At 38.1% G+C, this 13591-nt stretch overlaps 2 protein-coding genes across 2 annotated transcripts; both read left to right on the top strand.

Moving 5' to 3' along the window:
• The first annotated feature begins 1419 nt into the window (after positions 1 to 1419).
• On the top strand, positions 1420 to 6849 carry LOC116047359 (hepatoma-derived growth factor). Its single transcript, XM_031296122.2, has 6 exons — positions 1420 to 1875; positions 3866 to 3942; positions 4780 to 4918; positions 5424 to 5582; positions 5690 to 5878; positions 6031 to 6849. The coding sequence occupies exons 1-6, from the start codon at positions 1789 to 1791 to the stop codon at positions 6049 to 6051; spliced, it is 672 nt and encodes a 223-aa protein (XP_031151982.1). The 5' UTR covers positions 1420 to 1788; the 3' UTR covers positions 6052 to 6849.
• Positions 6850 to 9845: 2996 nt separating this feature from the next.
• mrpl24 (mitochondrial ribosomal protein L24) lies at positions 9846 to 13156 on the top strand. Its single transcript, XM_031296124.2, has 6 exons — positions 9846 to 9975; positions 10231 to 10417; positions 11142 to 11237; positions 11634 to 11737; positions 12120 to 12250; positions 12721 to 13156. The coding sequence occupies exons 2-6, from the start codon at positions 10235 to 10237 to the stop codon at positions 12855 to 12857; spliced, it is 651 nt and encodes a 216-aa protein (XP_031151984.2). The 5' UTR covers positions 9846 to 9975; positions 10231 to 10234; the 3' UTR covers positions 12858 to 13156.
• Positions 13157 to 13591: the final 435 nt, after the last annotated feature.

Here is a 13591-nt window from a genome sequence, read left to right as displayed (position 1 = left end):
CACGAAAAATCCAAGTAATTTAAAACCTTAGTTCTGGTCAAACATTTCAAGAGTCAAACAAGGGTGTATTAGGGAACTCCTAGTCTCGCTTTGCCAGACTCCTGACATATATATATATATATATATATATATATATATATATATATATATATATATATATATATATATATATATATTTTAATTCTGGCTACAGCCCTGTTGGTGATCCACCATCTTCTACAACTGAAATAGCAATTCAAAAATATTAAGGTGTAAAGCTTGATTACAATATCTTTAGAAAAACAAATCAAGAGAAACAACACAGTGACAAGATAGCAACTGGGCAAAGTGGGCCCCAGACCCTCAAGGGGTCGCAAAAGCTCCAGGTTCACTGTGTTGGGGGGAATTGTGAGACTGAACAGGGGCCCACAATTCATGCCTTGGGGCCCCCTAGAGGATTAAAACAGCTGTGGCTAGCCTGTTAGTTATATTTTGACAACTTTGTGGAAATAGTTTGAGGAAGGCCCTTTCCTGTTTTAACATACCCCATACACATATCAAGGTCTGTAAAGAAATTGTGTTTGGTGTGGACGGAAGAACTTCATCTCCACCCATCAAACACCTTTGGAAGGAATTGGACCAGAGACTGCGAGCCAGGCTTTATCGCCCAACCTCTGTGGCTGACAACCCCCCCAAAATCTTGTCCCAAAAACAGAGGAGTGGAGGCTGGTAAAGCAGTATATTATGCCCATGGTTTTGGATTGAGGTGTCCAACAATCACTTATGGGTGGGTTTCCACATACTTTTGGCTGATTTGAAATGGAGGACAATTGGGATTTAAGCTGTTTTGTGACAGATAATGATAATGAGCATGATGACAGCCTTTCCTGATAATGTTGTAAACTATATATTGGAGTAATTGGGAGACAGGCTTAGCTAAAGGCTTGTCCTAATTTTATTAAAATCTTGTTTGAAACTATGCACCACTTAAGCACACTATTAAAACAAAGGGCCCACTTTAGTTGACAGTGAGGCCTTATCTTGAAGAGAGTCTTTGTGTCACACATTTGTTATTATGTCGCATATTCATAAATGTTTAATTAAATTACCACACAATAAGAGGACAAAAGCGGCTGTTTTTATGGGACATGTTTGCCTTTGGCTTCCTTGCAGGTTAATCAGGCCATGAAATTGAGCCTGGACCATTTATTTTGGCTGACTGAAGGTAAATCCCTTAAAAGAATAAACATATGCTATTGTTACCCTGAATTTGTATTTTAATCAAACATTGTCCTGCGCATTTCCAAGCGAATACCGTTTTAATGCTGGTGTGCCAAAAATTATTGCGGTTATTTTTTACATGAGAAATCTACCTTCAGTATGAGGTTTTGGTCGATAGGGGCGCTGGCTGGCTAACTGTGCAGCTTCATCAGGTGCTGGGGGCGCGTCTGCAAAGTGGGAAGCGGGTTTCAATTTCAAACCCAAACAGTCCGAGTGACGAGCCAGTGGGTTGTGGGATAACGTTAAAATCAAATAGTTATCGTGTTTAGAATTTGTAACGTTATTCAGACATAAACCAGAACGGTGTCGTTATCACCGGCCGTGGTTAACGTTAGTCCACAGAATCCGCGGAAAAAAAGTCGCCCGCCGCGTCTTCGCTCCAGTTTTCCGCGCCTGGTATTTGGATGATAAACCGACGCTTGGCTTGTTTGCAGCAGGTGTTGACCAATCCGGACATTGCACTACATTAAAACTACTACTGTATTTTAATTCATATATCTGATATAGCAAGCCATTTCTGCAAGAAACATGCCGAGGTCCAACAGGCAAAAAGAATACAAACCTGGAGATCTTGTATTTGCTAAAATGAAGGGGTATCCTCACTGGCCTGCGAGGGTAAGCACTCGATATTAATGTCTTGTTTCCAGCTTAAGGTTTGTTATTCATTTTAGTCCTTTTGGCTGCATGTTGATATCACTTGTTTACCTGCAAGGCCTAACGTTAACAGTTAGCTACCATGAGTTAGCCTAGCTGTTAGCTTGGTCGTTGCCCAGCATCCACACACAGCCAGCCAACTGTAGACAGTTGCAAATTTCTTTCGGGTGAGTCATCGTGTAGACAGACACCAAATTACCTTACTCGGTTAACTAAATATGAATGTTGTTGCTAGCTGCTCTCTGCCACCAACGCTGCTTTTCATGTGCCGCTGTCGTCTCCCAGGGGGCCCGTTAGGCTAATGTTAACTTAGCTTACCCTTAAAAAGAGCAGTTGGGTAACGGGGAGAGTCAGTTACAAGTTAACGGTCATTCCATACACAACGTTAACGTCTGTCCAGTATAGTTAGCAAAGGATATCTTAACGCAAAGTTGGGCTATCTGAGGACACAAACAGGAATCCACGTTGTAACTTAGCTAACGTTAAGTTACATGATAAATAAGTTTTCCTTAATAACTGTTGCATTTTACAGACTACACATGGCTGCTTGTGTAGCCATATGCTTTGATACTTTGTAAACATGCACACCCTTGTTGCGACAAGTAGCTAGCTAGCTAAGTGCTTCTGCTTGTAATGTTAGAATTACTTCCATTACGGTACAATTTTTGTCTAATAAAACAGTGGTGTAAGACCATAACGTAATGTCTACCAGGTCTATAAACACACAGCAGCCCAACATAGCACTCAGCGTTTCCTAATCATTCAGCAAGGGCGAAAACGTGATCTTTTAACTAGGTTAGCTACATTTCCCTCTCAAACGCAGCCTCACTTAGAGCTTTGTAAATACGGTTATGTGTATACTTAATAAGAGAAAATGTGGATGAAAAAAACAGAAGAATGTGGCACTTTATGCAGCACTAGAGCCAAAACTATAACGGATAAAATGTGGAAACAAAATAAGTTGTAACCCCAAACCACAACTGGCCTGAAAGGATTGCAGTTTCAGTTTTTCTGTTTTAGATGTAGCAATCTTTCCTACATTTGAATGATAGAGCAACCCATACAAAAAAACCACTCTTTTGGTTTATTGAGAGTGCCACTAAATAAATTAATCTGTACTATCACCTAAACTAGTTAAATTAGTATCAGTATTGATCTGCCTCTTCCCTCCTTTTTCTCAGTCTTATCAGCCATGTCCCTTGTCAGCAGGCTACAGGTCCTGCCCCACCTATCCTGACACAGTGGCCCTATCTGGGAATGCCAAAAGGCTTGTCTGGCAGTTTGCAAACAGACGCCATGCCTTCCTGTGCCCCAGTGTCTCGCTGTGCTCTTTTGTAAAAACACCAATAAATATTGGCAGAGTGGTGGAGCCAAACAGTGTACTGCAAGGATGTTAAACATAAGACGTGATGTGGACGCAAAAAGTGGAGTGACCCCTGTTCTCAATTGGCTTTTTAGGAGTTGAATTAGAAGGGATTTTAACAGTACCTGGTAAAACCTATTTGAGCTGAGCAATCAATTTAAAATACCTCTCAATTAGCAATGAAGAGTACTCCATAGTACTGTCCAGTTGTATAAGCCTAGCATTTAGCATTACTACCCCTACTGTGGAAACTGTTAGTTCATTAGTCTCGTGATTAGTCATGTATCCACAAATGCCACAATATTTTCTGGTTCAAGCCTCTCAAACATGATTTACTGTTCTTCTCTCATCATTTTAAGTTATATTTTTGGACTGTCTGGACTGTTTTCCAAATTGAGTTTTTAAAGTCATAAAACTCTTCAGAATACAAGTGGCCGTCATCGGTTTGTTGGTCCTGTGTTTGTCACTTCAGTATTTTTAATCTACTTTTTGGCTTTGTGTTTTTCTTCATTATCGTTTTCCTAAAGAGTTGCTTTGATTTGGGGATTTCTCAGCATCCTCTCTCAAGAAACTGTTTATAATTCACAGATTGACGAGTTACCTGAAGGAGCTGTGAAGTCCCCCTCAAACAAGTACCAGGTGTTCTTTTTTGGGACGCATGAGACGTAAGTAATGAGTGTTCATGTTTTCTTATTCAGAGTGGAGCCGAAATGATGACAGAAACATTAGGAATTGAATAAAATGAAAACAAACATCCCTCATAAACTTGTTTCTGCCATTTGGAAAATACCTGAAAATACTGCTGAAAACTAGTTTCTTATCTGTATGTGTCCATTTAGGTGCATTACATTAACCAATCCATGGAATGTACCTATGTAGTACATATAAAGGTTCAGAACAAAACATCTCTGTAGCTATTTTTATGACCCTGTGACATTCCCTGAACACTGTTGTCGTCAAAATCTCCCTTGATCCACACTTTTGTCCAAGATGAGTTATCTCAAACTGGCCTGATTTCCATAACATTTTACATCTTCAGAGTTCACTTGAATTTGCTTGTCTGCAGATAATCCATTATATTGTGTTGGGTGACTCTTTGACAATTTTTGACCTCTGAACACAAAACATTAACAAAACAATGTCCAGTGCAAGCTCTCTCCAACATAGATAATTACAATAATTAATATTGATCTACTACTTGATGAACAGTCAGTTGTCAAAATCGTCATTGATTAATTTCTGTTGATCAAGTAATAATTGACTAATGATTTTATGTCATTAAAGAAAGTTGATTCAATAAAAAAAAGACCTAATTTAATCAGATGTATCACTTTATTCAAATTGAGGATATAGTTTGAGGACTTATTTTTTTAGAGTGATGACATCATAACGACAGACATTCAAAGCTTCATTTGAAAACCTCAAAAGAGGCTTCAAGTGTAAAAAAAGAAAAAAGACATTCGGTACAGCCCTACTCACTGAGTTATGTTTGACCACCACAGGGCGTTCCTCGGGGCAAAAGATTTGTGCCTGTACGATGAAAATAAGGAGAAGTTTGGAAAAGCAAACAAGAGGAAAGGCTTCGCTGAGGGACTCTGGGAGATTGAGAACAACCCCACCGTCACGCATGAAGGCTACGAGGTATGTGTATTTCTAAGATAGAGGCCAAGTGTGTTTTATTGTACTGTCGGTAATCAACATTATGTTTGTGCCCTGTGTAATGTCACATTTTGTAAAGTAAACAAACTAATAGATGAAAGCCAAAAATGGCAGCAACAGAAAACTTGTCAATTGTTTTTAGTACAACCTCTGTTTACTTGATTGTTGCACAGAGATGCAAACAAAGGCAAGAAAAATAATGAGACGCTTTTCTACCAAGCAACACAACCGATCATGCATTGAGAGAGTGTGATATAACTTGTGGTCAGTGCAACACTTTTCTACAAAACTCATGTCTGTATGAACCTGGCAAAATCAGTTTCTGCACAAGTTACAGTCATTACATTAACCATCATTTAAGAATGTAAGAGAACGGCAGTGTTTACTAATTCAAGACATATATTAGACTTTGGTGTGTGCTCTTTGTGTCCAACTCCAGACTCCCAACTCCTTTTCTTAAACTATTTTTTTCAATCTTTGCCTGTAGTCAGCGAAGAAGGAAAACGCGTCAGAAAGTGCAGGGGATACAGGCAGTTCAAAGAAAGTCGATGCCGAGGGCAGCAGTGATGAGGATGAAGGGGCCCTGGTCATCGACGAGAAGAACGAGAGGGGAGGAACTAAACGAAAAGCAGAGGAGTCCACAGAGGTGAGCTTTGAGTCTGTCAGTCATACACAGTCCAAGTATAGAGCTTTCTAGTCACTTCATAGTTGAGCTTTCTGTCTCTCTGACCCTTCCTTAAACTTTTTTGCTAGGCATCACCCAAGCGGCCGAAGGACACAGAGGCAGAAGGTGATTCTAAAGTAGACTGCAACAAGTCTAACGTGGAGGCCAAGCTCAACGATGTGACTGGACCCAAGGTAACTGCTCCCTCATCACAGAGCGAATCAAAAGCAGAGGCCCAGGAAAAGGCTCCAGCAGGAAGCCAGCTAACAGCAGATAAGGTGAAACACTTGCCTTATTCAGCAGTAATGTAAAGTATAGATACTTATGGACCATGCAAAAAATAAATGATAAAATTGTATGTTTATGTTGCATGTCCGAGACACTAAATGTAATAATTCCTTTTAATTGCTCTCCCCTGTTCTCCCTGCAGCCTGTGACAGACAGCGCTTAACGTCAATTCTCAGAAGAAAACCAAGAACCTTTGATGCTTTTCTCTCTGGAATTTAAGCATCAACACGATCATTTGCAGGATGCCAGCTATCAGCTGTTTAATTAATAGGAGAATTTTAAAAACCTAAGTGTTTGTATTGAGAGACAAACAAATCCTCATTTGCCATTTTTGGGATATCATATATCCCAGAAACAAAACGTTTGCTAATCTGATTTCAAACAATTTAACTGGGCACTTTAATGCTCATTTATAAATGGGATTTTGGTGTGTATATATTTTTTATTTCTAAGTGCAATTACATAATTACGAAGACTGAATGCTAGGTGTCAAAAAAAAAAAAAAAAAATCAGTTCAGAGGGAATAAAACACTGAATATATATATATATAGTAAATAAAAAAAGATTAAAACCACAAAAAAATACTCCCATTTCATGGTTTTAAAACGTAAATATTGTACAGGAATATGAAAAAGATTTCACCCATGCTCTCAGCTTTAGTTCAGAAATGACTTCCATTTTTTCACCTAGCTTATCAGCCTCATCTTAAATCATATTTTCAGTTATTGGATACATGATAAATTGCACTTTCAGAATTATAAAACAAAAAAGAAAATGTCCTGTCCCATAAATCATTGTATTATTCACTGTATGACGTTTTTATGCAACACAGGTTTTGTTGCTTTGGTGTCATGAATGCTTCATTGCAAGTGACCAAATTGCGTGATTCATTTTGCTAGATTGAATATGTAAAGCCCATTTGAGAAGAACTATTGTAGGATTAAAACAGTTGGTTTGTAAACCCCTCTGTAACTTTCTTAAGCTGATGTTTGATTGATGATTTTTGAAAAGCAGAAAGACATTCCTGAATGTTGTTGCGTCAGAGCTCGGTCTTGAAACTTTGGTGGGGGTGGAGTTGTGGCGTTTGCTGGGGATAAAAGTTACCTGTCACCACCTTTTTCTGGGGAAATGATCTGGAAAACACTTTAAAAAATCCATCAACTCAAATATCAATTTCATTTTATGTACAATTTCTTATTAAGCTCACATTAATGCTGCCATTGCTTGATACTTGAGATGTAGTTGGGTAGAACACTTAATTGCATTTAGTAATTTGTTTTACCAAATATGTTTCTTTTTCAAATGTATTACTGACAGATCTACTCAAATTGTGATTTTCTTTTTTTTATATATATATAAAGAAGTTAATAGGATTGGGCATCGAGAACTGATTCCTACTTGGAATCGTTTCAAAAATTATGATTCCAGTAGAATCGTTTCTTTATTGGAATCGTTTGGAATAGTTTAGAGGATTTGGTTTCAAATCCGATCATCACTTCCAAATTGAACATGCGCAAGTTTTGGTTTCCGAAGTGGCCAGGCGCCTGTTGTGTTGCAGCCTTGGAGCACTCTAGTGTTCTAGTGCTCTAGTGTGGCTTTATTTTACATTGGAAAAAGCCCTGTAAAACGGCAAACCACCATTGAATCAAAATAAAACTTTCCTCTTATTTGTGAAAATAGGCATGTGACCCGTTTCACCTCCACCCCTCAAAGAATCAGAAGCGACAATCGATAAGAACCGGAATCGAAAGGAAGAATCAGAATTGGAATCAGAATTGTTAAAATCCAAACAATGCCCAACCCTAGAAATTAAAAGAATCTACAGTGAACCATCTGTAAAACTTTGTTTTCTGACCTTTTGGTTACCAACCCTCTTAACTGGATTATGAGTCCGTTTAACTTCGATGGTCTTATTGTTTTGGCTGTGAAGTCAAGTTGTGATGTTTTGAAGATGTTTTATTTCGACATTTGTTTAGACAACATGTTCAAAATGTGGTGTTTGTTATTTTCCACTATAGGTAACTTTTAAGGTTCAAGTGTTTTCATAACGCTGGAACTGCTCACCATGTTACTTGGATGTTGTCATCGCTTTAGTGTTCTTTCCTGTATTTGGCAACACAAGCCCACAGTTAATCAATTATGAACCTAAGGGTAATGGAAATAACCCTCACTGCTGTTCCTAATATGGGTTATACCCACCTATAACATACTGCTGATTTCAAACTATAAAATGGTCAAAGTCAATTCCAATTATTAATTCCAAGGGTGTAATTTGGCATTAAGGTGTAATTCTTTGTTAAGCGTTCTCTTTTACTTTCGGAAGCTGTCATTCATCTTAATCTGCTGCTTAGTTTACTGTTGTAGTTGCCAGGCCATTTAATAAACATGTTGATACAAAAAATGTGTTTCTGTCATCTTTATCTTAAGTAAATCAGTAAATCCTACTTGTTTATTGTAGATCCACTTCCTCAGTCTGGAAAGCAACTGAAACAATCAGGTCTTGGTCATTGAGTTCCTTTTAATGAACAAGTTTGTTTGCAATAACATTTTTTATATATATATATATATATATACTTTTTTTTTTTTTTTTTTTTTTAAATCATCCTCTTGAGTCATACACTACCTCCTAAGCTAGGTACTAGTGTTGAATCTCTACTGTTACTTTTCAACCAAACCTAATTAATTATTTTAACATCTCATTTATCATTCTGTTAAAAATAGAAACTAACAATGGCACCTTTTTGTCAAAAAAATAATTTGCTCTCAAGTGAGCCTCGCAGCACAGTTTAGGGCTTTAGGGTGTGATATCTGAACTAGATTTGGTGTCTTGACAGGTTTGTATTTGTCATGGGGTTTGGTGATTAGGAGTTTTTTAAAGTATTTTTGGGTGGAGGCAAAGTTTTGAATCCACTTTCATTTGTCATTGTTAGAATATCCATGAGGTGCTGGCGTTAAACGTTTTGATTTGTAAAAGTTCTCTGTGGGAGCTGGTACCTCGGGTTGACAAGATTAATGAAAATGTAGCCTCTAGTCTTGTGGTATGTGGGTTCTATGAATATGAACTATGTAGTATACTTATTGAGTTTTGTAAATAGTTTCCCTCGACACATTTTAAAATAAAACAGGATATCACAATTAAATTGCAAATGAGCATGAGATTTAAAAAATATATACATACAATATATACACATACACATAATATATACATATACATATATACATAATATATATATATATATATATATATATATACAAAATATATTTCCATTTTATTTACCATAACAAAAACAATAAAGGTGAGACTCTTGACTCTCAAGAAAAAGCTAGCAATAAAATAATTTTAGATAGAAACCATGGGTTTTGTAAAGCCCATTACTATTATATTTGTTATAAAATAAATCCGCGTTTTTACAAAATACAGCTATGTCACCTTGAACATTTTGTGTTCATAATGTTGCAAATGACACATCTTGGTTGCATTTGAAAAGAAATGGTTATTATTATTAAATTATGCTGTCAAACAGTGATAATTCTCATCAACACAGAGAAGGCAATGGTCAATTCACAGATTATAGAATGAGTGAGAATGACTTTTGAAAACTTTTACAACGGCTGATATAAAGTGGATGTATGCTGAGGAAGGAACATGTGATGTAGTGTTTTGTACCTTGTATGTAAGGACATTGCTAATTTTTGCACGATGGCACTATTGTGAAAAACTGAGCCAAAACAATTGTATAATTTCAATTAACTCCAATTCCAAAATATGTTCACCCTTGGAGAGATTTTACTTTGTCTGTGCAATTCGTTTCAAATATCCGTATTATTTAATTTTGACTCAGTGAGATGCAGACTTCCAATAAACTACACTGAAGTGCACAGCTGAAGTACACTGTTATCTTGCTTTCAGTGGCCTGCATCCTGCCCACAAGTCAATTTCAGCTGTCCAACTGCAGATGCATTATTTGTCTACTGCGCATGCGTACAGTCAGGTCTTACCCTCCTGCCCACTAGGAGGCGCTGCCTGCTGATGATAGTTGGTGCCAGTGCTGTTACATGTGACATTGACACAACAGAACAACAGAGGGTAAGATCTTTCTGCATGTTATACTTGTTTTTATAGTACAACGCTTTAATGCTATAGGTAGCAGTCTTATTTAATAGTTTAGTGTGTTAAAAAAAAAATAATAATAGTGGCGTATGTTTAGCCGCTGCAACACAACGTTAATGATAGCTTATCAGCAAGCTAACGTTAGCATAGCTTGTGTTGAGAGTGTTTCAATGGAGACTGGACACCTTTTAAGCTAATTTACTAGCCTTGATTAATGTTTTGTCCCTGCAGCACAATGAGGCTGACCGCTCTCCTGTCTATGGCAGCCAGGGTGGTTATACCCAAAGATTACCGCTTTGGTACCAACAGACCGTGGACGCCTGCTGCTAAGAGGCTGAACCCTCCGGGGAAGAAGAGGAGAAAGGTGTTTGTGGAGCCGATAGCTCCAGAGGACTGGTCTGTGCTTAGAGGGGACACGGTGGGTAACTTAAGTCAGGTCCCAGTACTTAATAAGCAAATTGCAAGTCAGTAGCACGTCCTTATAATTAAATATTCTGTGTGTGTGTGTGTGTGTGTGAGAGAATTTGCCAGTCCTGTTGTGATTTTACAAGGTCAAAACTTAAACTTAAATGTGTTTGCCTTCTACTTTAAAGTGAAGTCTTTAGATGGTCAAGTCCCATGTAAGTCAAAGTCACAAGTCCTGACTTCTTGTGAGTTCTTTTTGTGAAGTCTCACTATAGTCCAAGTATCAAGTCTACAGTTCTGAGAACCTTTGTAACTCAGAACAATTTTAACAGGACAGGACATCAGTTACAATGCAGAGGTCAGAAGAACATACTTACCTAAATCTCTGTAAAGAAGGAACTATTTTTTTAGGAAGACGTTCACTTCCAAGCTCACACTCATTTACTTGTACATTAGTTACATTTTAATTGCTGAGCCATCTTTAATGTGACATTTTAACGAGGAATTACAATTTTTACTTAAGATGCATAGATTTCTTCCGCCATTGATAACACAACTGATGCAAGTAATATTGGAATTACAAATATTAAAGTAATTCCATAAATAATGCATGGAGAGATTATACTCCAAGAGAATCTTGTGGGTGACACTCTTAAACGTTGTTGGCAAAACTTGAATTGACAAAATTAACTGGTACTACGAAGACTTAACGTATCTGCATTTCATTCATTTATCAGGTCGAGATTCTCAAAGGGAAGGACAAAGGGAAGCACGGAAAAGTGATCCAAGTCTTCAGACACAGAAACTGGGTTATGCTGGAGGGCCTGAACACAGTAAGGATCTACTGTCATTTGTTTCCCAGAGGAAACTGGAAGCTGTTTAGTGTATCGCAGTATAATTGGTGGTGCTTATGAGTGGATAAGAAGTTGGCTCTTGCTGTTCTCTCTACACAGAGTGCTGATGCTTTATTATGCATTTAAGCAATTTTGGATACAGAAATGGCTTGTGAATCATCTTCTTTCACCAAAAAGTGAAATTAACAGTAAAGTTTTCATGTTAATTACTATCGTAGCAGTGTCATACACTGTGAATTTATTTTTTTCGCTCCACCAGATGGAGACAGCTGTCTAGTAGAACTTCAAGGAGAAACAATCTGACAAAGTGCACCATAAAAATCCATTTGGCCATCACTCGGTTTTTAAAGTTGGAACTGTTGTTTTTTATTTTAGCATTACAGGTATATTGGAAAAACTGGGAATTACCGTGGGACCTACATTGCCAGTGAAGCTCCCATCTTGCTCCACGATGTTGCACTTATTGACCCTTCAGACAGGTACAGTACACCTTGCTAGAGCCAAGAAAAAAAGTGTGCCTATGCAAGTGCACACCCACCTCAGGACGTTAACAATAGCTGAACCACAGTTTAGCAGTCAGAATGAGTTGTAATCCTTTTTCTAGATGGTCTTGCATTATTCTCATCTGGAGTCCTAAGTAGCGTGTGCTGAAGTTGTGCTAAAGAGCTCCAATTCCTGGTGTTATTCTGAATTAATTGTAATAAATAAAAGTGTTACCAGCAGAAAACATTTTACTATCATCAAGATAAGTGCTGAATAACATCTCTACACTACTTTCAGATATCTACAAATAGTCAAGCGTTGTTTACTGTATTGGTTTCATAACAGATTAATTATGACATGCTGATATTGATCTTCCAGGAAGCCAACTGATGTGGAGTGGAAATTTACAGAGGAGGGTGAGAGAGTCCGAGTGTCTCTCAGGACTGGTCGAATCATCCCGAAACCTATTGTAGAAAGACGAGATGGCATTGTACCACAGCAGTGGAAAGGTGTGTGTGTGTGTGTGTGTGTGTGTGTGTGTGTGTGTGTGTGTGTGTGTGTGTGTGTGTGTGTGTGTGTGTGTGTGTGTGTGTGTGTGTGTGTGTGTGTGTGTGTGTGTGTGTGTGTGTGTGTGTGTAAAACTGTCTTGTAATTCATTTTTCCACCACCAGTGTTGAATTAAAAAAATAGGTCTTGGAGTGATGCAGTTTGATTGTTGTATAGTGGAAGAAACGCATTTCTTTCTAAACTAGAATACACATGGAAAAAGTAAACCTTTACCAATGCTGAACAACCTTCCAACTTGATTGCACTCCCTAAAGTCTGGGGTATGCTCAAAACAAGCTAGTTTGTACTGCTCATCTGATGGCACACAGGGCAAACAGGTGCCTGCTCAAATTCATGCCTTCTTATTCTTATGCCTTTCAAGTTGAATAGATTTTTGCATGTGAATGTTTTTTCTTTCCTTCTGCTATTACAGATGGTCTGAAAGACACCAGTCCAGAAGACACTTTAGAAAAAACCTACGTACCGTCTCTTAAAACCCTGGAGGAGGAAGTCATGGAGAAACTGGGCATCCAGGAGAAAAGAAGGCCCCAAAGGTCCTACTGGTACTGACCAGAGAAATCAGAGACACTCAGGCCCCATTGTGCTATCCAGTTGTCACAGGGACTCTGAACACAACATTTTTGGTGAAAGTCGAGCAGAATAACTATGAGGATGACACGAGTAAGACTTATGGACTGTAAAATACTGGTGCAACATACATGTTATTATTAAGGAAATGACAGCTTTGTAAAAATATGAGGAGGTGAAATGGCCCTGAATGGGTACAGTTTAAATTGTTCTCTATTTACAGCAGAGTTTGAATTATGTTTCTTTCTTTGTAATTGTGAATAAATGTCATACGTAAACTAGTCTGGCTCAACAGATGTACATTGCTGGGATAAAGCCTGAAATCATGCTGGATGTTCCTCCCCTCGCGCTCTTTCCTCTATCGGCGCTTAGTGCCACCCAGCACGGCTGTGATTGGTTTAAAGAAATATAACCAAGCCAGAGCATTTTTTTACTCTATCCCAGAATAGATAGGCGGTGTAGCCAGACCATACTCCAGCGCTGTGGAGATAGGTCTGGCAACGCAAGACTACATAAACTAATGTTTAATGTATAACTGCTTGTATTCTGGAGGTTCACTCCTCATTTCAGTCGAGGAACTTAATATTCTCAAACAACAATAATATTAAATCACAATGTTTCCCAACTTAAATGTTTTGCTTTGATATATCAGCATCAACATGCAGCAATTTTGGCAGAGAAAATCCAATGTTGCAAAGTTTCCCCACACCAGGCAA

Source organism: Sander lucioperca, chromosome 16, assembly GCF_008315115.2.
Source record: "Sander lucioperca isolate FBNREF2018 chromosome 16, SLUC_FBN_1.2, whole genome shotgun sequence".
Lineage (NCBI taxonomy): Eukaryota > Metazoa > Chordata > Actinopteri > Perciformes > Percidae > Sander > Sander lucioperca.
Note: the sequence above shows the minus strand (reverse complement) of the source record. Positions and strands in the feature narration are given on the sequence as shown.

Excerpts from the sequence above, each read along its gene's own strand:
- LOC116047359 (XM_031296122.2), top strand. The coding sequence starts at position 1,789 with ATGCCGAGGTCCAACAGGCAAAAAGAATACAAACCTGGAGATCTTGTA. Across the intron at positions 4,919-5,423 it reads TCACGCATGAAGGCTACGAG|TCAGCGAAGAAGGAAAACGC; the intron begins GTATGTGTATTT and ends CTTTGCCTGTAG. Across the intron at positions 5,583-5,689 it reads AAGCAGAGGAGTCCACAGAG|GCATCACCCAAGCGGCCGAA; the intron begins GTGAGCTTTGAG and ends CTTTTTTGCTAG.
- mrpl24 (XM_031296124.2), top strand. The coding sequence starts at position 10,235 with ATGAGGCTGACCGCTCTCCTGTCTATGGCAGCCAGGGTGGTTATACCC. Across the intron at positions 10,418-11,141 it reads CTGTGCTTAGAGGGGACACG|GTCGAGATTCTCAAAGGGAA; the intron begins GTGGGTAACTTA and ends TTCATTTATCAG. Across the intron at positions 11,738-12,119 it reads CTTATTGACCCTTCAGACAG|GAAGCCAACTGATGTGGAGT; the intron begins GTACAGTACACC and ends TTGATCTTCCAG.